Raw genomic sequence first — 24,204 nt, 5'->3', positions numbered from 1 at the left:
ACACAATTGTTTCTCTTGTGTTTCTTTCTGTTTCTAATGCACAACAGTTTACTGTCTTTATATACTAAAAGTATTCTCTTTTTATAGGAGAACTATGGATTTGATAAAATTGAGGTGCGAGACAATGGTGAGGGTATCAAGGCCATTGATGCACCTGTAATGGCAATAAAATACTATACTTCAAAAATAAGTAGTCATGAAGATCTTGAAAATTTGACAACTTATGGTTTTCGTGGAGAAGCCTTGGGATCAATTTGTTGTGTAGCTGAGGTAAGGTAATTTATATTGACTTCTTTAGTGATTTCATAATCACAGAATGGTAGCATTAAGAGAAAATGAACCCAGTTTTTGGCAACGAGTGTGGATTTTTTTTTTTTATTGTGGTAGAATATACATAAAATTTATCATTTAAACTATTTTTAAGTGTACAATTCAGTGGCTTTAAGTGCATGTAGCCATCACTGCCATCCATCTCCAGAAGTTATTCATCATTGCAAACTGAAACTTTGTGCTCGTTAAACGTTAAGTCCCCATTATCCTTCCCCACCTCCAATCTGTATTCTACTTTCTGTCTCTGAATTTGACTAATGGAGTCATATAATATTTGTCCTTTTGTGTCAGGCTTATTTCATTTAGCAAAATGTCTTCAAGGTAACATGTATCAGAATTTTATTCCTTTTTAAGGCTGAATGATCTTCTAGTATGTATAAGTCATGTTTTGTTTATCCTTTTATGTGTTGATGGACATTTGGGATGTTTCTACCTTTTTGCTATCATGAATAATGCTGCTGTGAATGTGGGTGTGCAAATGTCTATTGAAGTCCCTGCTTTTGCTTCTTTTGTGTATATACTCAGAAGTGGAATTGCTGGATCATATGGTAATTCTGATTTTTTGAGGAATGGCAAAGTGTGTTTTACAATGTTAATATTTATAGAAGGAAAAAATACTTTAGTGACCCACTGGCTTGGGAAAAAAAAAACATATTAAATAAAATTAAACAGATTATCTTAATTATAAGCTCTTCTCAGAGATTTTACTATACTAAAGTGCATTGTGAATCTCTAAGGTTGGTGGTTTATAGTAGTTACATTTTCCTGCATGTCCTTGACTATGAAACCGTTTTGTTGATAAGCATATCACTGTTGTTTTGTTACTGTGCTGTGGAACCCACTTTGGAAATATCATTCTAGTCAATACAGATAGATTGGGCTCTAGAGATATGAGCTGACTTGTTCTAAATCCTACCTAGTCAGAGGCAGATTGGATCCCAGAACTTTGTTTTCCTGCCGCTGGTTAGGTGCCTTCAGTGTTTATAAACCCCTCAGTTCAGTGCCTGACTAACTTGTTTGCATAGTACCAATTATACTTCACTGCCTCCGCACTAGATTTCATAACTAGCTTGTGGCAAAGCCTGTCTAGAACCTTGATCTGTTCATTTCCATGTGTCTTATTTATGTTTGATCACACTACTCTGCACTAGTTTCTTTGTGCTGTACTATATTATTCTGTGTATTAGGCTGTGTTTTATAGTGTGATAGTATCTGTGTATTGTGTGTGCCCACTGGCTACGTATCCCTGCATTTGTGCTTTTCTGGCCGACTATTTGGGTGAGAATGCTCAGATACAATGAAATGATAGAACTTTACCTACTGTTTCAGAAAAGTGCCATGTACACGAGATATTGTTGCTTTCTTTTCATTCATTCTTTGGACGTCTGTTTAGTAACAGATATAACAGCAGTCATATAATCTCCATGCTTATTGTGGTCTTCTCTCTTTCCTTCTGCCCTTAGAGTGCTGGCATAGTGTAGGTCTTCTCCATTTTTGTGAAAAGAGTCCCTGCTCAGTATTCACTTTTCTCTTTTGGAGCTCTGTAAGGTGATGCCTAAGTAACAAAGAAAAATTGTGGGTGGGGCAGGAGGTGGAGTTTAAAGTGGGAGAGTTTGATGTTCTAGTACAGAGGTAGACTAGAGGCCCTTATGTGTTAGAATCCAGATGTTCAGGGGCCCATGGGTGGCTCAGCTGGTTAAGCGTCAGACTCTTAGTTTCGGCTCAGATTGTAATCTCGCTGTTGTGAGATGGAGCCCAGTGTTTGTCGGGCTGGGTGCTGAGCCAGGAGTCTGCTTCAGATTTTCTCTCCGTCTCCCCACCCCTGCTCCCCGCCCCCCACAACGTGCACGTGTGTACAAACACACTTGTGCATGCACGCTCTTTCTCTCTCTCAGATAAATAAATAAAAAGAAGAATCCAGATGTTCAGACATTGCTAAAGGAGGAAAGGACTTCTCCTTAAGTGCATTCTGCTTAAAACCTCTATCCAAATCTTGCATACTCAGTGCTTTCTGTGCTTCCCTTTCTGTCTCAGCACTTACTTTATTTTAGAGTTCACTGAGTCTCCAAATAGATTTTAGGGAAGAGCAAGTAGAGGGTACAGCTAACTGGGCATTGCCCATCTTTCTCCCTAGAGACTATGTATCTGGGAACCTACAGCCCTGGGATCTTATAGAAAGTGTTTGCTTTTTAAATGGGTTCAGATTTGTACCAGGGAACCTCTGAAACTCCCAGTACTAGCACATACTATTGTGTGAGCTCTTGGTTGCTATTTTAGAAATCATGTAATTTTTTTTTTTTTTTAAGATTTTATTTATTTATTTGACAGAGAGGGAGAAAGCACAAGCAGGCAGAGTGGCAGGCAGAAGCAGGCTTCCAGCTGAGCAGAGAGCCTGACATGGGGCTCCATCCCAGGACCCTGGGATCATGACCTGAGCCAAAGGCCTGAAGGCTTAACCAACTGAGCCAGCCAGGCACCCCAGAAATCATGTAATTTATTTGAGAACATAATTATTTGATTTCTTTAGCTGTTGTCCAAACTTGGTAGTCTTTAAGGTATATTTTGGCAGAGTATTGTTGAATAATATATAATTTAGTATTTCTAGGTTTTTAAAAATTAATTTATTTTAATGTAGTTGACACACTAGTTTCAGATGCACAACGTAGTGATTTGACAAGTTTATACATTATGCCGTGTTCACTACAACTGTAGCTAACATGTCTTGATATATTGCTATTACAGTATCATTGATTATATTCCTTATGCTGTGCCTCTTACGTCCCATGACTTATTCAGTCCATATAATTGGAAGCCATTATCTCCTTTCATTCAGAGGTGGAATCTAAGGGGGGGAAGAAAAAACCCACAAATGAATAAACAAACAAAAAGGCATTTCTGTATTTTCTGTAAGATGTATATAACCTTTCAGAACTGAAATTGGTTATTATCAGCTTTGTCTACTAGGTGGCAGCACTATACTTAGTCTTTTAACATACATGGTAATAAGCCGTATGATTTATCCAAATCTTTACTGTAGTTCTGATTTTAAATGGCAGTTTTGCAAGTCTCTGTCCAGTGGTACTCTATTTTGTTTGATTACTTAAGCCCAGTTGTTATCCAAGTTTATCATTTTGTATTTTGTTTCATTTTTGAGGCATTTGAATGCCTTGAGTATATATACTTAAAATAATTTATCAAAATTACAGGAGGAATAAAGGAATTGTCAAACTACCAGAATAATATATGGCTGTAAACTTTTTAAAAATTATATTCAGTTTACACATTATAATGTCACGTGTTTCTCTTACAAAATATTAACAGCATTTTATGTAATCTCTTTTTCTTGTAAATCTTTGGGAAAACCACACATAGATACATGTGTGTATATTTTACATATATGGACTCAAGGTCAAGATATATACCGTGATCAGCAACCCTGAAGTTTCTCTCATGCTCCCTCCCAATAGGTAACAGCTATTCTGACCTCTATCAATACAGATTAGTTCTACCTGTTCTTTCTTAAACTTAATGTAAATGAAATCTTACAATATGTATTATTTTGTCATAGATTTTATGATGATGATTTGGGTTGGATTGTTTCTGAAAGCTAAAGCATCATCAAAAAATCTAGAACTGGAAGGGATCCTGGTAGTAGTAGTGGACCCTGGTTCATTGCCAGATGCCCCTCGTCAGGACTGAGTACTCATTCCTCTAGCTGCCAAGTATTGGCAACTGAATGCTCAAAGCTGAGTCTCTCCCTGGAGATTGCCCTTACCTCAGCTGAACAGGGCAACCTGCATCCAATGACTGACTAATGAGGGATTATAAATGTTCTATTCCAATTCAGAACAACTCTGCCATGCTATCTCTGGTCCAAAGTGACCCCCCCCCAGGGTCAGCCAAGTCCTTGTTTGTGACTGCAGAGCCCCATTTCTCTTTCTGCCCTGCCCTCACAAGTGATCATCTCGGGAGCACCCACAATGAACTTCCTGCTCACTAGTCTTCCTCTCAATCTGTATTATGGGTAAACCACCCTAAAATGTAGGTCTTCTATGGTTCTGTCTCCTCATATTACTGATGAAGAAACTTAGGTCTTGTGAGGCCAAATGCCAGGTTTTCTTACTCCAACTTTGAAACATAGTCTAATATCAGTCAGCTACTGTTTGTTTATCTGTTGTATGCAGGGCGCTGTGCTAAGTAGTTTACTTTAGAAGAACTGTGCACAGGGCAGTAAATGGAATATGAAAATTGTGACCTATTTAAGGACATATAATGTGTCCATGGCAAAGCCAAGAATTCAGTTCCAATATCATGTCTCCCAGTACTGAGTTTTCCACAGTAGGTCATGCTGCCTTCTTACTAGTATGGTTAGAGAGGTATTTATTAGTTTAAAAATACCTCATATTAAAATAATGAATATACTCAGACCTGCAGCCATAAGCTCAATAGATGATATCAAGGAGTAGTCAAGTTGAGACTTATGTGGGAGGATTCTGAATAGTATTTCAGAAATACAGAAAGTAATATATGCTTGTTAAGGTCAGTTAGATTTAAAAAAATTGTTATTGAGGAATTATTGTTTTTGTTATTAATGAGTGCTTTTTGGGGAGAAAAGTTCACTTTTTAAATTTAATGAATATTCTTCACTCAGAAAGAACTGAAATTTCATATATAGAAGTTGCATATTTATTTTAAAGGCTTCAATTTATTTTGAAAATCTTTGGGCAGAAATTACAGTTACATAATAAAAATTAGTGATTTGGTTTGATCTGCCAGACTAACTGATGCAGGTAATTTTAGAGTCATACAGATGTAAATCATCTCAGGCTCAGTAGATTGATGATATGTAATTGGAATATAGTTTTGTCTCACTGTTACCGGGCTGTCACCCAAAATTCTGATTGTTGAAATTATTTTTATTAGATTACTTTAAAGATGTCAATTTTAGTTAGAAAAATTACGTAGCCTTTTAGCAAAATTCACTGGAGGAATTTAAAACCTATCTAATTCTATATTCTTTATTGATATACTTTAAAAAAATGGGCAGTTTTCCTAATTTGTCAATTTTAAAATGGCTTCCAGTCTTAGAATTAACCAGTACAAAGGAGTAAAACATTGTTTTTATACCCACAGAGTATCCTGTTGGTATTTAAAAGTGGAATTACCGCTTCCCTAATTTATGATTAATGTATCACAAATTGATTGATACGGTTTTCTTTAAAGTCATGTCAAGCATAACTTCTCTTGAAATTCATTGTTGTTTGTACAGCAATAATTTGGAAGTATTTGTTTTCTCCAGTGTTTAATTCCTGGTACAGATTACTAAGCATATTGACTGGAATGAGCTAGAGATAGTGAAAATTCTGTTTTGACCTGTTTATAAAATTTTTTTGTGAAGACTTTGTATATATTGTTTTTACCACATAATAAAACATGTAATAAAAGATTTTATTTCTTTTTAGGTTGATTTTTATATACAATGTATTAAAAATGACCTTTTTGCCTTCCAAATAAATGTTTAAGAAACTCGTAAGTTTTTTGACCTGGATTTTAAATGGAGGCTAAGTTACACCTCAGTTTTAGGAGAAGTACTGAACAGTTTTGTTTTCTTAAAATCAGAACAAACTCTGAAAAAGAGAACCCTAATTCTCAGTACCAAGTGTTTGAATAAGAGACTTGGCCAAAGGCATAAAGCAGGTCAACTTTTCTGACAGTCATTTAGTGAGGATAATCATGATTTGAGGGGCAAATGAAATAATACATATGAGGTATCTTGAATACAGTCATGTGCCATACAGATGAAAGTTATTTTCACTCTGGACTTGAACGTGAAAAGTAGTATGTACCTCTATCGTAAAGTTGATAATATCATCAGACTTGTTCATTTCCTTGTTGGCAAGCAGTATTGTACCTTACTTTTCAAAGTTTATGCAGACCACTCAACATTTTTGGGAAATCCTTCCTAATAACAGACATTTCTAGGTAAATTCCTTCTATTTTCTCACAAAAAGTCTTTATTTTATAGCATAAGTTCATTATTTTTTCTTGTTTGTCCCTCTGAAGAATTAACAGAGGTGCCAGCCATGCTCTGCATAACACTCACGTTTATTGATTCATTTATCCATTTTTTTTTTAAGTGCTTACATTGTGCTGGGTATTATTCTGATCCATCAAGTTCATTATACATAGTTTTTTGGTGGGATAACATGATATGTAGCTTGGTTTTTTTTAATTTAAATTCAGTTAGCCAACATCATTAGTTTCATATGTAGTGTTCAATGATTTATCAGTTGTGTATAATACCCAATGCTCATCATATCACGTGCCCTCCTTATGCCCCTCCCCCAGTTACCCCATCCCCCTGCTGACCTCCCTTTCCGCAATCCTCAGTTTGTTTCCCAGAGTCAAGAGTCTCTCATGGTTTGTCTCCCTCTCTGATTTTAAAGATTTTATTTATTTATATGACAGAGAGCAAGAGAGGGAACACAAGCAGGGGGAGTGGGAGAGAGAGAAGCAGGCTCTCCGCTGAGCAGGGGGCTCGATCCCAGGACCCTGGGATCATGACCTGAGCCGAAGGCAGATGCTTAACAACTGAGCCACCCAGGTGCCCCTCCCTCTTTGATTTCTAACATTCAGTTTTCTCTCCCTTCCCCTATGGTCCTCTGTACTATTTCTTGTAGGTTCATTTTTGTTTTACATTTCATTAAACCTGCATGGCTTAAAGGGGGCAGAATGAGAAGCTATGCCATTCTGTTTTGAATATGAAAGTTGGGACTTCCTTAATTGTGGGCGCCCATAGCTGTAAAAAGATAGGAGGAAGCCCCTACCATCATTTTGATGGTTTCTCCCTCCTGTTCCATACTGTAGGGTACATCCTATGTTACTTAAAGCCATGGTGGTAGAGCTTTAATTAGAATGGGCATAGGAATTTTTGAAGCAGCAGGGTATCCTGCTTTCTAAATGCAGCCTCCTCACAGGTAATAGAACTCTGTTGAAAGGAGAAAAGCCAGAGCCAAGATTTCCCTGTTGTTAGTCTCCCACAGTGAATTATCCGGGAGAAGCTTCTGACATCAGAGCTCTTATATTAGTGTACAACTGTGCACAGGCAGGCATCCTCACAGAAGGAAAAAGACACTTCAGTGATCCAGGCAAAATTGATATTTCACCTCAATCATGAAGACCATTGACCTTAGTTTTCAGGATCCTGTTTCTGTGCCAAAGTATTCATCCAAAAGTCAGCAAAAAAATAAAAACAAAACTTTAACACAATTATCTTAAATGAATTTTTGCCAAGAGAGGTTTTTTTTTTGGCATGAATTAACAGCATATATGCTAAGTTTTACATTTTTGTTTTATCTAAAACATTGAGAAAAATTATGCTTATTTAAAGTTTAAATGCTTTTATGTAATTCAACTTTGTATTAGTAGTATTATTCCCTTGAAACTCAATAATTGGACCAAAAAATCAGTTTTTAATAACTGATAGCTAATATAACCTGTAAGATTCTCTGAGAACTTCTAAAACTTTACCTTTTAAAATAAACTCTTCTTAAAATTCTTAAAATAAATTTCTTTAGTTCTTCTCTTGACACCACCAGATTCATTCTGCCACAGTTCATTAATGTCTCTAGTAAGAAGCACAAGTAATAATTTGTAATGTTAGAGATGAATCTGATGGTGGAGTTACTATAGGTACACATGTGTTAGTTGCTGCAGAGCTAACACATTCTAAGCTTGTGCCTAGTCCAAAAAAAGTTTTCCTGCCCAGGACACAGAGTCATATGATGAAATGAACTCTTGAAATACAATTCCTTCCTCTGAAGAACACATTGTATTTCATGAATTTGTGAAACATGCTTATGTGTTATCCTTCACTGTCTTTCACAGTGACTTGCAAAGCATTTCCTATCGAAATAAATTTTCATAGTAACCTACACATTCTAATTTTAACATTGGAAAATAATATTCAATTTTTTACTTTAATACAATTACTACAGTGTGACCACTAAGATCCTATTTTGCTTTTTAGCACATCGGTTTATTCATCTAGGTTGGAGTATATTTACTATTAACTAATATGTTTAAAGGATGAAGAAGTTAATAACTATAAAATGCTTTGAAAGTAGTTAAAACAAATACCCGCATAACCTTGTAAAGTAGCGTCATCTTCATCTTATCATTGCCTTCCCCTTAAAGATGATAGAGGAATCATTTATTCGGGGCCATCTAACAAGCCACTGGCGTAGTTAGTACTAGAACTCAGAGCCAGGCTACTTTTGCTCAATGATTCCAACTTTAGGGTAGGTGGCTAGCTCTTTGGAGAATAGAAATAGAATTCAGTTGACCTTGGCATTTTTGAGAAGTGGTTGGTTAAATGTAGAATTATTTTTAAAGGGACAGTCATAGAGTAATTAAATTAGAGACAGGAAAGAAGTTTTTTTACTCTTTGTTTTAAGCTTTATTAGAAAAAATCTTTACTGGATAGAATAGAGTTGGGATGTAGCAGGGAAGATTAAGATTAGTTACCAGGAAAACTTTAAAAATTATACAACTTTTGAACCACGGAATGTATTTTTGAAAGAAGTAGAAAAATCATTTAAGATTATATAGAAACTCACAACTCTGTGTTAGGTGCAGCTTTTTTGAAGAACAGTTATAGAAATGGCAGCTTGAGGCAATGCCCCTGGTAAGGATTTGATGGACATTAACCTCAGAGGGAATCTAATAGATTCTACTAGTATTGTGAGCTAGAGAAGCCATTTTTGGGGTAACTTTGCTATTTCCTGCATGGTAGCCACATGTTCTATAGCCACATGGCCTATTGTAAATCAGTGCGTGGTTAGAACTGGGTGGCAGAACCATCAAATCCAGTGTAGATCCAACTGGATCTAGATGAGTTCCAGCAGTGGAGCTGGGTCTTTGTGGCTTCTTCCTAAATTACAGTCAGCTCCGCTGAGTCCAAGAATGGCCAAGAAAGATTGCTCCAATTTTGCATCATCATTGCTCACAAAATGCGTGAGAAGGCTACCCTTTTCTGAATCCACTGTGCTTTCCTAGAACATCCCCACTCCCCACCTATGATATTTTCTGACAGTGGAATGGTTTACTATTGTTAGACTGCCACTCATCTCAAAAAATAGGTAAACAAAAAGCTGATGGTGAGGGTAGCTCAGAAGAATGCAGACATTCTTTTTTTTTAAAGATTTTATTTATTTATTTATTTATTTGACAGAGAGAGACACAGCGAGAGAGGGAACACAAGCAGGGGGAGTGGGAGAGGGAGAAGCAGGCTTGCCGCGGAGCAGGGAGCCCGATGTGGGGCTCGATCCCAGGACCCTGGGATCATGACCTGAGCCGAAGGCAGACACTTAACGACTGAGCCACCCAGGTGCCCCAAGAATTCGGACATTCTTATTTTTTAAAAAAGATTGATTTATTTGAGAGAGAGAGATACCAAGAAAGAGCACTAGCCAGGGGGAGGGTCTGAGGAAGAGGGACAATCAAACTCCCCGCTGAGCAGGAAGCCTGCCGCTGGGCTAGAAATCTGGACCCCAGGATCAGACCTGAGCTGAAGGCAGACACTTAACCAACTGAGCCACCCAGGCACCCTGAATGCAGACATTCTTAAACTTTTACTTCTGTCCCTAACATCTTTTAGGAAATATTTTCATGGTCAGTGAAATCCTTTCTTATACATACATGCCTTAATGCTAAAGTGTTTTTCAATTAATAGAAAATTTACATTTAAATAGTTCAAAGTTTTGTTTTAAGAAAAAAATTGTCCATAAATATATATGTGTATGATTTATATTTTTTATTCTTTTGAACCATTAGCTTGAAAGACAGAAGTGTAGTTTTATACAGAATATAAAAAAGGAGGGAATGATCATTTTACAAAAGGATTTTTCATGTTACCAACAAATTTATGGGAATTGTCTTTTAAAAAGCAAGTTTCCCTAATGCAATCAAAATATTTGATTTTACAGATGTAAGTTACACAACACAAATAGCCATTTCAGATACACTGGTTTGTGTATGAGCATTTTAATTAAAGTTAAATACTCAAAATAAAGATCAGTAATTTGCCCCCTAAAAAAATATACGGTGGCCTATTATTATTATAACTCTAAGGGAATATTACAAGAGAAGTGGTCATAAGAGCTTAACAAGTAAAACTTTTTTTTCAGTTTTAAGTAAATGTATAATTATTTTAAATCTAATTTGATAATGAGTCCACTGCAGTATCTAAAATAATAATTTTATTAGTATTTGTTTTTTTTTTTATATTCCAGGTTTTAATTACTACAAGGACAGCTTCTGATCATTTTAGCACCCAGTATGTTTTAGATGGCAGCGGCCACATAATTTCTCAAAAACCTTCACATCTTGGTCAAGGTAAGAGAGTAGCTTTGTATCTTTGCCTTTCCTGTCTTTTTTTTAAAACATTGTTACTCCTTAAATTCAAATGTGCTGCTTCAGGTTTGGTCTTGATAAAGGCTAGTTTACTTCCAAGTGAATATATTCAACCCTTACTTTAGTCACCAATCTCTTAAATACTTGGAGTGGTTCTCAAGAGGAACTGTGTAAAAAGCCTTAGGACAAAAATATGGATTAGTCACCCTTCTGTAAAACTGTGAGAACAGTTTTACTATTGTTGGATCACTAGTGTTTTCTTTGTATGTGGAGGATGATATTTTATTGAAATGCCTAAAACATGATTGATTTGGTAATCATGGTAATAAACAATACCATCAAGATACTATGATTATATAAATAATTAAAATATATTTATTTATGGAAAACTTCAAATGTATGTGCAAGTAAATAGAATAGTGTACCCATTGTTCAGTTTTATCAGTTGTCCACCCATTGCTAATGTTGTTTCATCTAATACCCTTACCTACCTTCTCTTTCTGTATTATTGGAAGCAAATAAATGTATTAATTATTGTTGCTATTTGTAATACATTTCTTAGTGTTTTATACACTTCTGTAATTTTATTACATTTTAATTGACATCTTATGTTTTTAAGTTCCTTTACTATTTACTTATAAGGAAAAAGAAAATCTCTTCAGGCTTGAGTTTCATGTATCTCCCTTAATTTTTTTCATATTGCTAACTTCTGGTAATGGAATGTTTAAAGTTGAGAAAATGTTGAAGATATGAACTCTTTAGAGTCATGTTCAAAAGAATTATTTGATCTGAAAGTCCCTGGGTTTTTTTATTGCTGTTTGCAATAAAATTTGTATCATAAATTCATTTTTCTCTTCCAATTTGTATCATAAATTCATTTTTTTAATTTCATGTCCCTTGTAATTTATTAAAGTACTATATTTTTTCTGTAGCTTTTTTCTTTCAATTTTAATATTAAATTATTGGATTTATTTTTTTAATGATTACCATCTTTTTTCATTGAAATATATTTTCTTGTGGGGCTCCTGGGTTGCTCAGTTGGTTAAGCATCTGCCTTCAGCTCAGGTCATGATCTCGGGGTCCTGGGATGGAGCCCGCATCCGGGATCCCTGCTCAGCAGGGAGCCTGCTTCTCCCTCTCCCTCTGCCCCAACCCCCGCATGCTTTCTCTCTCTCTCAGATAAACAAAATCTTTAAAAAATATATATTTTCTTATATCTTAATACTGATACCAAATTCACTTTTTCTATTATTTTATAAATCTTCAAATTAGTTACTGATTATTCCTGCTTATTAAGAGTAATATTTTTATATCCACACAAAAGAGTTAGTAAGAACTCTTAAGAAAATACACTCTTTTCTCATTTATTCAGTTAATTAAAATGAGCTTAAGTCTAGTAGCTGTTTAATTTGATGTATAATAATATTGTACATATTTGAATTAAAATAATAGACTGTGATTCTTTTTATGTATTGAAGGTTAGGAAAGAGAAGGCATTTTTTTTTAGTATGGTCCCTTTCTAGAAATGCTCTGACTCCAATTTTTAGGAGTTCAAATTAAGAAACCATTAGGAGCTATTTGGGTGGCTATCCGTAGAGTACTTTGAAGTAATCTAATCACCTTTTAAAACTTAAATGTATTTATTTTTATCTTAGTAGTAGCCAGTCTAATCTGGATGGCCTGTTGCTCTGCATCACTCATTCTTCTCATACTTTCCTATGTTCATCTCTGTGGGAACTATGAAATAGCAATACTTAAATATGGAATCCCTCTGATCTTTGCCCATTTGCTGGTTGATTTTTTTTTTTGGTGACTAAGTCTTCTACTTTCACTGAGACTAGGTATGCATATTAAGGAATTTCTGCAGTCAAATGAGCCTTATTTTGCATATTCCTCTTAAGAAACAATACACTTGGAAGGTCATTAGTTGTGAAACTAGTAATTGCCTTTCGTGATTCATTTTTATCTCCTAATTATAGTTGATTGGCTAGGAAAGCAACAAAGAATAAAGCTCTTAGTTTCAAATTGCTATAGATGGACATTTTATAGAAATCTGGAAATACTTTCAAAAGCCTTTTACATTTATATTGCCCAGGGCTGATAGTTTTTGAGTGATTGAATCACAGACTCGCATTTCACCAACAGCTGTCATTCAACTTCCATTTAAATATTTTCTATGTAAGGGTTCTTCATTTAGGGTTCTTGTAGATTAATTTCTGCAGTGGTGGTGTGAACATCCTTGCTTAGCAGTTACTCCTCATGTCATCTGATAGATCGGATGATGACACCTATAGACAGCCTAACTGTAGATGCAGGGACAGCTTACAACAAAATCTTTTTTAGGCATTGGAAAATTTGTTACCCCTTTAAAAAAAACATATTTAAAGTGTTTAAAAATAGTTGACTGGAGATTCCGGTTCTGGTTTTTCTGGGTGTAGGTATTTGTTTTATGGGTTAATGTAGCTATTTTAAATGATATATGTGCTTAATAATATGTCATTTTAAATTACCCTTCTGTTCACTTCTATTTTAAGACATTTTAAAAATTAACAAATGTAAAAATAAGTCACCAGCTTTTAAATTATTTGACCAATAACTTACTAAATTATTTGTTTTAATCCTATCTTTTTTCTGTCATCACTTCTATTTCCTTTACCCTAATCAGTATAAGCTTTCTAAACTGATTTACCCTCCTGGACAAGTTCTTTTAACACCTCCTAGTACTTCTGCCTTAGGAATTTCTCAGATATCAAAAGTAGTATATTTAAAGTAATCAGGGTAGTTCCTTTCCTTACCCTGTTATTGGAGTAGAGCATCGTGTTCTTTGTAAATCCCTGCTGGGTATGATTGTGCATGTATTGAAAGATTTTTTTCATCTGGAGAGTGCAGTTTTTATCATTAAATAGTTTAAGAAAAGTTTGATATATTCAAGCAACCATACATCTTTACATTAGGAATATAAATAGCTGCCTTTATAAATGGCATAACATAGGGTCATGTAAAAATATAACAGGGAGCCATACTATAGGACTGCAATTTAATTCTGGTGTTTGTAGAATGTGCTAAAGTTAGAGAGGTGAGCAGTTCTCTTGTAAAATATGATAGTATACTAGGGCCTCCTCCCTATTGGCCAGTATTACTTGGTACTTTTTTTAAGGATACACATTTCATTTAGAATCAGCAAAGTTTTCCATCGTTAAGTTTTATTCAAACATATATAATCTTGGCTTATTGGTAATTCTCAATTGCTCTAAGAGAACATTTTTAGCTGCTGAAGCAATAGTTTATCAATATATAGATTATAGTGTGATCTTTCATTTTAAAAACCAAGAGGTATCTTTTCTTTTCATAAATACATTTATATTTTGCTTTATTGATTTTTGCCTGCCTTCCTTCTCACCATCTGTCCACAGCCACTATTTATGCCATTATATTTGTCACAGCCAGTGGAGAACACAAATGAGTTAAAGGAACTCACAGAGTAGTGGAGAACACAGATGACTAACTAAATAATGACAGCAAATAGAAGCCATCAGTTGCCTAGAGGAAGGTTAGGGAGTTCTTCAGAAAAGTTTTCATTTGAGTTTGAAGATGGTAGGTAAGAATGGGTGGGCGTTTAACCTTGCAGCAAGAGAGGAATGGCGAAGGGAAAGAGCACATACTTTTAAAAACTTGAATTTTTTTTTTAAACCCATTGAAGAACTACGTTACAAAGTAGACAAATACCATATGATTTCATTCATATGTGGAATTTAAGAAACAAAACAGATGAACATGGGAAAAAAGAGAGGCAAACCATAAAACAGATTCTTAGCTATACAAAACAAACTGAGGTTGCTGGTACAAAACAAACTGAGGGTTGCTGGAGGGGAGGTGGGTAGGTGGTTGGGTTAAATGCATGATGGCTATTAAAGAGGGCATGTGTTGTGATGAATCACTAAATCTTACACCTGAAACTAATATTACACTGTATGTTAACTAACTGGAATTTAAATGAAAACTTGGGGGAGTGGGGAAGGAAGTTAAATGAACTAAGTTCAAGAGAAAGATAACCCCTTCCTAGACAAGAAGAGACTGGTGGCTACTTGCATCCCTGGGAGCATTAACTGAGTCTGAAGGCATAGGTGGTCTCTGTTGTGGATAAAGGATCTTTTATGGACCTTGAAGAAACCAGCTGAACTTTTAACAGCCACATGTGAGCTGACATGACAGATTGGAGGATGGGATCCTCAAACACAGAGCTGGTTTCCTCCCAGATGCCAAATCTCATCAGGACTTTTGCTGAGTAAGCAGTGATAAAGAAAATTGGGACTGAGATAGAGGGACAAAGATCTTAAACTTGCAGTGCTTGGATCCCAAAGCCTTGCTAGAGGAAAAGACCTGATTCCATCCTTAAGACATTTGAAACTGGAAGTGAACTGGAGCTAAATAAAGGGACAGCTCAGCTCCAACCCAGATACATTCCTAATTATATTGAAGAGATCCTCTCGTCACTCTAGCTGCTTGACAGAAGAAATGAAGTGCCTTCTCTGGGGGAAAATATTATCTACTTCAGTATTTATTTTTCTTTTGTACACAAGGTCTGGCAAAAACAAAAATACTGAGAAACAAAGAAAATGGAATCTATAATCAAGAGAAAAAAATAGTTAATATAAGCAAATACAAACATGACCTAGATGTATGAATTAGCAGACAAGAACTTAAAACAACTATGTTAAAGAATTTAGAGGAAAAGATGGTCAAAATTGGTAAAAAGGTTGAGAATTTCAGCAGAGAAATGGAACTCTAAAAAAGAACCAAATGAAAGTTCTAGAACTGAAAGTAAAAGTTTATACCTTTTCTTATAGCCAACAGTGAGCCACTGAAACCTATTAGGTAGAGGGCAAATAATCATGTTATTTACAAAATTAACCAGCAGAACATTATAATACCGTGAATTGTATTTTATTATAAGAAGTGTCATCTTGAACTGAGTTTTGAAGGAAGGAAAGGGACTTGACATAAATTTGAGATTTTTAGAATAGAACAGATAGGCCTAGAAGGCTTATACAGTAAGAGGTAGAGGGAAGAATCAGTTAAAGCTAGAATATATGCCTTTGGAAACTGTTGATGTCAGTGTTATATGAGAAAGAATAGGTATAAGTATCAGACTCAAGGAGGAAAATAATGAGTTCAGGTCTGGGTGTGGTGGTTTGAAGTGGCTTTGGGACATCCATATGGTGATATTGAATAAGCATTTATATCTAACTTGAATACTGTAGGTCTCAGATAATATATCTTAGTCAATTCTGAGATGCATGTTTTGTCACATTTTGACATCTCTGAAAACAGGTTGTGGCTTATAATTAATGGCTTCCCCAGATCCTTTTTGGACAGGAAATTTTGTGTATTAATTGGTAATTCATGTGTTGATTGCAGGAATAAACAACAGTTTCAGAAATACTTTCTTGCAAAACAAATGCTTTATGAGACCTAAAAAAGAGAAAATAGACACAAGTGATAGAAGGGGTTAAATACTGGTGTATATAGATTTGAAGATCTGTGAAGTTCTTTTCACATCTAAATGTGCTTTCCTCTTAATCTGCCAACAGGTACAACTGTAACTGCTTTAAGATTGTTTAAGAATCTACCTGTAAGAAAGCAGTTCTACTCAACTGCTAAAAAACGTAAAGATGAAATAAAAAAGGTCCAGGATCTCCTCATAAGCTATGGTATACTTAAACCTGACTTAAGGATTGTTTTTATACATAACAAGGTAAGCGTTATTATGCTTCTGTTTCTTTTTTTTTTTAAGATTTTATTTATTTGTCAGAGACTGAGCAAGCAGGGGGAGTGGCAGGCAGGGGAGAAGCAGGCTCCCCGCTGAGCAAGGAGCCCGATGTGGGACTTGATCCCAGGACTCTGGGATCATGACCCGAGCCGAAGGCAGGCGCTTAACTGACTGAGCCACCCAGGCGTTCCCATTATTATGCTTCCGTAAGATTTTTTGGTATGTAATATTATTATAAATGTATTTTATCTAAATCAGATATGTACAGTCTTCTTGCAAAAATTTGTCCACATTTCTTGTTTTATCTTTATTATATAAAGATCATCTTTACTTTCTTATCTGATATCTAAATGAAATCTGAACCTTTCATTTCTTAATTTCTGACATCAGTGATTCTTCAAGTAGACATCCAAGAAATGTTTGAGTGCTTCCTAAATATGAAGATGAGTAAGACATGTTCTCCTTTAAGGAGTTCACAATTTAGTGATGTTTTTCACTTTCTATTACAAACTGTTTTTTCTTTGGAAGAGTTTTTTTGTTTTTTTAAGGAAGCTCTACCTCATTTCTTTCCATTTTTCAAAGCGAGGCTGATTAAGAAATTCTTGTTTCTTAATGAATCTTGGTTGGAAAGAAAAGTTTATGTATTTTGTGATTATTCCGTTTTTCATAAAGTTCCACATGTGCACTTGAAATATTTAATGAGAGTAGGACCACACAGCAGAAGTCTGGAAACCTCATGGGGAGTTGATAGTTAACATTTATTGAGGGTCTGTGCAATGCTACATCATATCCGGTCCATTAAACTCCTATAATCCACAGCAACAACTAAATGAGGTAGACATATTAATTTACCATTGTCCTCTAAACTGAACTCAGAGAGGTTTAAAACTTTGTATCGCACAGCTACTGAATTGTTGAGATGGGATTGGAAACTTAACGTGCCTACAGAGTGCAGGCTCTTTACACCCTACTGTCTTGTGTTCCCATTTTAATACTATATTATATTTATAGTTCTGTTCCAGGTTTCAGAACACTTATAATAACTTTGTAAGTTAGGTAGCATTATCTCTATTTGTATGAGGAACCTGATGCTCAGAGTAATCAAATAAATTGTTTTATATTTTACAGTAATTAATAGTACTGAGGTCAGAACCCTTTTTTCATCCAGTTTTCTTTCTACTCTATGTCTGTTTACTTGTTATTAAGAAGATTCTCTATTAAGCCAGCTGTGATAGAATATTTATGATCAAAATCTCTGATCATCTTAAAAAATCAAAAAAGAAGAATATTAAGATTAGTCAGCCACCTGTTCCTGCTGCCATAGAGCTCAACCACATGATACCTTGAGATCTCTTCCACCTCTACCATGCTATGATTCCTCAGGATGTTGATAGATGGAGCTCATCCTGCTAGTATAAATAACCCCATGACCTCTTGATCCAAAGGACATTTAGCAATTAAAAGTTAAATGTACCCAGGTTAAAAAAAGATCAAGGACAGAAGAATCAGTGATCAGGAAGGGAAGACATATGGAAAAAGGTAAAATATGATGATAGGAACTACATATTTTTAAAAGAAAAGCAATTATAAAGAGAAAAGTTTTAAGCATGAGAAAGTAATACTAGATTAAACCAAGATTTCTGCTTCATGTAATGGAAATGAGTATTTAAAGTCAAATACATATTTTCTAAGTTTTGGAGAAGTTTATATAAATTTTCCCAACCACTATAAGATCATCAATGCATGCATTATCTTCTGAGAATGGAAAGTAGTATATTATGAAATGCTGCATTTTATTATTTTTGGAAGACAGCATATCTGAACTGATATTGAACAAACACTAGTCCCTTGATGTCCTTCAGTAATTTCAGATGCAATTCAAATCCTAAAGAGTATGCTGAGAGTATTATACCATGAAAATAATGTAAGATTATCAAAAATCTTAAAGTAAAATTAAGTATTAGCTATTATTACACAAGGAAATCAAGGACTGAATTAGAATAAGCAAACTGTTTATGCACTTATGCAAGCCTTCTTCTCTTAGTACTAATTATTGATCCACTTCTGTTTCTTAATAGTACTGTTCTGCCTCAAATGTTGAAATATATTGTTAAACCTCCCAGAATAGCAGTGGCACGTCATAAATCTCTTTGAACATTGAGACCTGCTGTGCTCTTAGCCTTTTTCTTTTAAACATGTTTATCATTCTTTATGTGCTTTTCTGAAGAATATTTTGCCTTTGCCTAAAATTTACACATGACGATATTGACATCTTTTTTTGAAGTTTTTTTCTTCTTTAGAAACAATCATATTGCACATAATATGAGAAGTACTATTGCTATTTTGACATCTTGGATTAGATAGTGTTCCTTCTTTTTATGAAGGTTTAACCTGCCAAAACATTCTTTGAATACTGATAATATTGATGTTCTTGCCAGTATGGTTATGTTAGAAAGAGGTATTTTTCTTCTTTCATCACCATGTTCCTTGAAAGCATATTGAATAATGAGACAGCCAAAGGGAAATAATTTACAAGTGCATTCAGTGACTTTATTTAAAGTAGATATTATTTGGAGAAATTGCTAGAGCCATTCCTTAAAAAGCACTGTAGTATTCAGCTTTTGTTGTAATAACTGAATTCCTGTGGGGTCCTGCTGTGTATATTTTCATTTATAAAGTAGTTATTTCCTAGAATTAAAAGTTTTTCTCAATGTGATAATGTCTGAAACTAATTTAGTATTCTAGCTCTTTCATATGTGCATGAATAGTTTTGTAGACAACTAGTTCAGAGCATTATATTAAATTGTGATTTCAAATAAGGGATACTGTCATACTTCATACTTGTTGATTTTTGTGAATATTTTCTTCTGCCTAAAATACTATTCATGGTTTTAAAAATTGTTTTGAATTGAATTTTGTCTTGATAATTAGAAGCCCACTGTATTACAAAAGCTGAATTGGATTATCACTGATACAGGGTTTTTACTGTTATAAGAGAGAAGTAATTTAAGGAGTGATTTCCCACCTACCTGCCCCACCTCCATGTCACATGAGTGTTAAGTCTTATTGGGATCAGTTTATTTATTTTTGAGGTCTGGAAGAATGATGACACAGCTTCAAAAAGTTTAATATCTCTGGCATCAGTCACTCTGGGAAGAGGCAGGACCTTAGCAGGGAACAGAGACCCAGGAAAGTGGCCTTGGAGATTTGGTAGTGAGTGTAGTGGCTCTCTCTTTTGACACATAGTTCTCTGGGTCTCTAAGAGGGAGAGAGACTCTTTTGAGGTGGTGGCTGAAGATTTGGGAGGAAGCAAGTGACCAAGAATGATAAAAAAGGGACATGTTTATTTGATTATAAACTAAAAATAAAAAAGTGGTATTTTATTTTATTTTATTTTTGCATCTTTTATTTTTATTTTATTTTATTCTTTATTTTATTCTTTTTTGCATCTTTTAGCCTTTTACTCAAATATTGTTAAATGTCTCAGTTTTGTTTCAGCTGTGCCATATGAGGAATCAAGAAAAAGTCCACAGTTGGACCAGTGTTAAAGGGTTAACCCCCTCCCACATCCCAAGCAAGGTTATGGAAGCAGTATAGTCAACAAGAAATTCCAGTTCAGGACTATGGTTCAAAGCCCTTTTCTTATGAAGAAATTATTCTTCCAGTTCCAACCTTGAAAGTTTTGTTTGGGTTTCGTTTTGTTTTGTTCTGTTTTTTTAATTAACAAAGGTGGAGGTCCATTCAAATACAGTTTTAAGGTTAGCTTGAGGCTGATTATCAATCTTCACTGGTTGGTTGGTTGGGATTTGGGGGTTTTTTTTGTTGTTTTTGCTACTTGCAAATTAATAATAACTAAATTTTTTAAATGGTTCTCATGTTTTCTTCTTTCTTATATTTATTTCTTTAACTTTTCATCTAATTTCTGTGAACTATTATATAGAAAAGATGAGAGACCTATATAAGTCACATTTTACTGTAGTTTATTTTGATTTTGATGTTTATCCATACTGTTGAAGGAATCTCTGAATTCTTCCCCATCCATCCCCAGCAAGAAGACATAGTTATTCTTCATCTTCTTCTGTAACATTATTTGCATATTTCTGTTATGTCATTTTTGCTTTGTTGGCAGTGATTTGCATCCTGTCTCCCCTTCTCAGTAGACTCTTGTGGGGGGAAGAGCTGCATCTTACTCATATTCCCCTTAATACTCACAACATAGTGCAGAGTAAAATACTAAATGAAATAGATGGTGCTAAACTCAAAATCACATACATTTATAAAGCTCCAGGTTTTGAACACTCTGGCTTCTTTCAGACCTTCCTCATATTATATAAAATTAATCCTTTTTTTGAGGATTCATCCTTTTGGATTCTCCAATGACCTCTTACATTTTTACAGAGTATGTTCCCACTTGTATTGATACATACTATTCTAGTCTGTTTCTAGTCAGGAAATATATAAAGACTGCATGGATGGGACAGTGGGGGAAACAGTTGACAGGGACATAGTCTTTAAGAGCCATCAATTTAATATATTTTGTTTCCATTAACTTAGTTAAATGGAACTATGTATATAATTATTCCTTTACAGATCCTCTAACCAAAGGTATTTTATATATTTACTATTTATCGTAATATATTTCTCTACTTTAACACAGTAGATTTCTCTTCGAATCAGTAATATCCAGAGAATTCTGCACAAATCTAGCTTTTTTGAGCCTAGGCCTGTAAAAGTTGATTTCTGAGGCCCTTTTCAACTCTAAAACTCTGATTTTTTTTAAGATTTTATTTTTTAAGTAATCTGTACAAGCAACATAGGGCTCAAACTTACAACCCCAGATGGAAAGTTGCATGCTCTACCAACTGAGCCACCCAGGTGCCCCTAAAACTCTTTGATATTTAAGGAGGTCTGCATGTATCTTGAGCACTTCCATTTCTTTCTGACAAAATTGGGAGTTTCACATTTCCACCACTAGAAGTTCTAAAGAGGTGACTCATATATCAAATCACAAAATAATAAGAATTTATACCTCCTAGATTCCTAGATCTTTACATCTGGAAAAGACAACTGAAAATCTTTTTTTGTTCTGTCCCAAACCTTTCAGCAAGTAGAGTATTTTTTATTGTAATCCCTTCCCATTTTATCTTCATGTGATCCGGAGTCTTAAATGTTTAATGTAGCGTAAGATGAGCTAAAGTTCAGATCTCTTAGACTTTATTGTAACGTTCATTCTCCTTTGCTGTAGCTTTTCCACAACTACTAAATACAGAGCTTTGAGTAGGTGCTATGGAATAATTATGTGATGGCCTGTGGAATAATTATGTGATAGGAGCTTACAGTATAAGTGAGGGAAATGTGAAAGTGTATGAACATTTAAACAGATGAAAAGAATAATGAAAACCTGTTGATTATTGAATGATATTGATAAATACTATGAAAAGTAGGAGAAGGGAAAGATTACTTCAGGCTAGAATTGTCAAGGAAGACTTCATGGTGGATGTGTTTTGATCTGTATCTTTGTGTGGATGTTTAACAAAGGTCTTGGCTGGGGTAGATGTGTGTGTGGAGATACGTTTGACCCCCATAAACACAAGTTCTCTCTTGCTTGGAACAGATAAAACATCACTTTACCCGTCACAAAATGTTTAGAGAACTTGCCTAAGGCCTGAGAGCTTCACGGAAGTAAGCTTAAATGTTCTTTATAGTTGGGATTCAATTCTGTACTAAATATAGGTGGTAAGGGAAGAGAGGCTCAGCAGAATCTCTGAAAAAAATTCCTATGAGTGAGGGAAGATATCTACTATGCAAAAATGAGAACTTCTCCTTAGGTTTTTATTGATAGGAGCCAGGTGAGAGCCCAGAGCAATGGGGTGTAGATGACCATTGGTTGTTACCATTAGGGAATCTTCACTTCTGAGAACAAAATCATCCCTGTCTCCTCCATGCTTTTGTCTGCAGGTATCAGATGGGATTCCCAGAACTCTCAATCCTGGCAAGACCTCTCTACCCTTTCCCTTAAAAGTCAGAGTCTGGAAACTACAAAGTGCTTTGGGACTACCAGCTCTATAATCTCATCATGTTTTTATTCTCATTTATGTCAATCAACCCAAGAAGCCTGAGTCTCTCAACTCATCCCTTATTACCTGGACCCTTCTTAAGATTTTATTTATGTATTTGAAAGAGAGAGCGAGAGCATGAGTGGGGGCGGGGGCGCAGAGGCATAGACAGAAGCAGACTCCCCCTGAGCAGGGAGCCTGACGTAGGGCTTGATCCCAGAACTCTGGGATGAGGACCTAAGTGAGCTGAAGGCAAATGCTTAACCAACTGAGCCACCCAGGTGCCCTGGACTCTTTTTCTCATACAAATCATTGCTTTCTCTAACTGTCTCTAACACATCCCCATGTCCTGAAATGCCCCATTTCATGATTAGTCATGAGTAAAATCCCTGTGTCCTTAGCCTTTTCTTTGATCTTCTTGCTCTGAAATCTGGCTTTCCCTGAGAACACTGTATCTTCTGCAGCCCTTTCAAATGGTGACTGATTTCTCTCATCTGTTCCTCACCTCATTATGCCTCATTGCAACTTCCAGACCATTCCTTTTCCTCTCCAACCCAAAATCTCTAGCTTCTCAAATCTTGTACCTTTTCTCCAGTATTTTTTTTTTTTTCCCCTCCACTCTGCGTCAACCATTAATTGCAGTGACTATACCATAGACCTTGTCATGGCCAAAAACTTCACCTCCTCCATGATTTGTGTTAAGTATTTCACTCTCTGATCATCACCCTCTGTCTCTCCAGTGTACTCCTGCCAACAGTCTTCAGACTCTATTGGACCTGTGATCCATTGATCCTATTGTCTTTTAACTGTTTCTTATCTGTGATGTCTTCAGTTCTCTTCTTAAATTACAAGGTCTCTAATTATCATTGCTTTTCTCTCACTGAACTGTACTTGTTTGACTAACCAAATCCTGGTTAAAGCCATCTTGTCTTCTTGGTGCCTGAACCAAGCTGGATGTGCTGGAAGAAAACACAAACCCATCCTAAGTAGTACCACTTTAAATTCCTGCCTGGTAGTTATACTGTGTTTCTCTAGTGCATTTTCTCTCCTGGTCTCTTACATCAGTGCTTTAAACAGACTAATGTGCATGCAGATAACTTGGGATCTTATTAAAATGCAGATTCTTACTCAGTAGGTTAGGGAGAACCTGAGATTCTACATTTCCAACAAGTCTCCAAGTAATGTGGTTGCTGCTGGTTTGTGCACCACACATTGAATGGCAAGGTCCCAAATGGCTATTTCATCTTTTCTCTCCTCAGACAGGCAACACCTTCTTCTCTGTCTTCACTGTCATCTGATCTTGCATCCTATTTGAGTGAGAAAATTGAGACAATAAAAAGAACTTCCACAAACCACCCACCTATCTGCAGTTGTGCTCATATATTCAGCCTTCCCTTTGTCACTATGGAGGTACTCCCCATGTTCCTAGGAAAAGCCGATTCCTTCACTTGGGCAAAACTTCCTGAAAATAGTTGTCTTTATTCATTGTCTCCAATTATTGTCCTCCCATTCTCTCTTGAACCCACTTTCTCTCAGGCTTCCTCTACCACTCTCCCAAAACTGTTCTTGTCAGGGTCGCCGTTGACCTCCGGATTGCTAAATCAGTGGTCACTTCTCACTCCTTATCTTACTTAT

The 24,204-nt window shown here is 35.5% G+C and overlaps 1 protein-coding gene across 4 annotated transcripts in view; it reads left to right on the top strand.

The window, feature by feature from the left end:
* Positions 1–24,204, top strand: part of PMS1 (PMS1 homolog 1, mismatch repair system component) — an 87,505-nt gene that overhangs the window by 16,768 nt on the left and 46,533 nt on the right. For all 4 annotated transcript variants that reach the window (XM_032406207.1, XM_032406211.1, XM_032406215.1 and 1 more), the window contains 3 exons: positions 88–270; positions 10,623–10,725; positions 16,335–16,498. In XM_032406207.1, the coding sequence (XP_032262098.1) occupies positions 88–270; positions 10,623–10,725; positions 16,335–16,498 (450 nt within the window). The remainder of the gene's footprint in view (positions 1–87; positions 271–10,622; positions 10,726–16,334; positions 16,499–24,204) is intronic.

This window comes from Phoca vitulina, unplaced genomic scaffold (genome assembly GCF_004348235.1).
Source record: "Phoca vitulina isolate PV1807 unplaced genomic scaffold, GSC_HSeal_1.0 scaffold1, whole genome shotgun sequence".
NCBI lineage: Eukaryota > Metazoa > Chordata > Mammalia > Carnivora > Phocidae > Phoca > Phoca vitulina.
The sequence above is the reverse complement of the archived record's forward strand: the minus strand, read 5'-3'. Positions and strand labels throughout refer to the sequence as shown.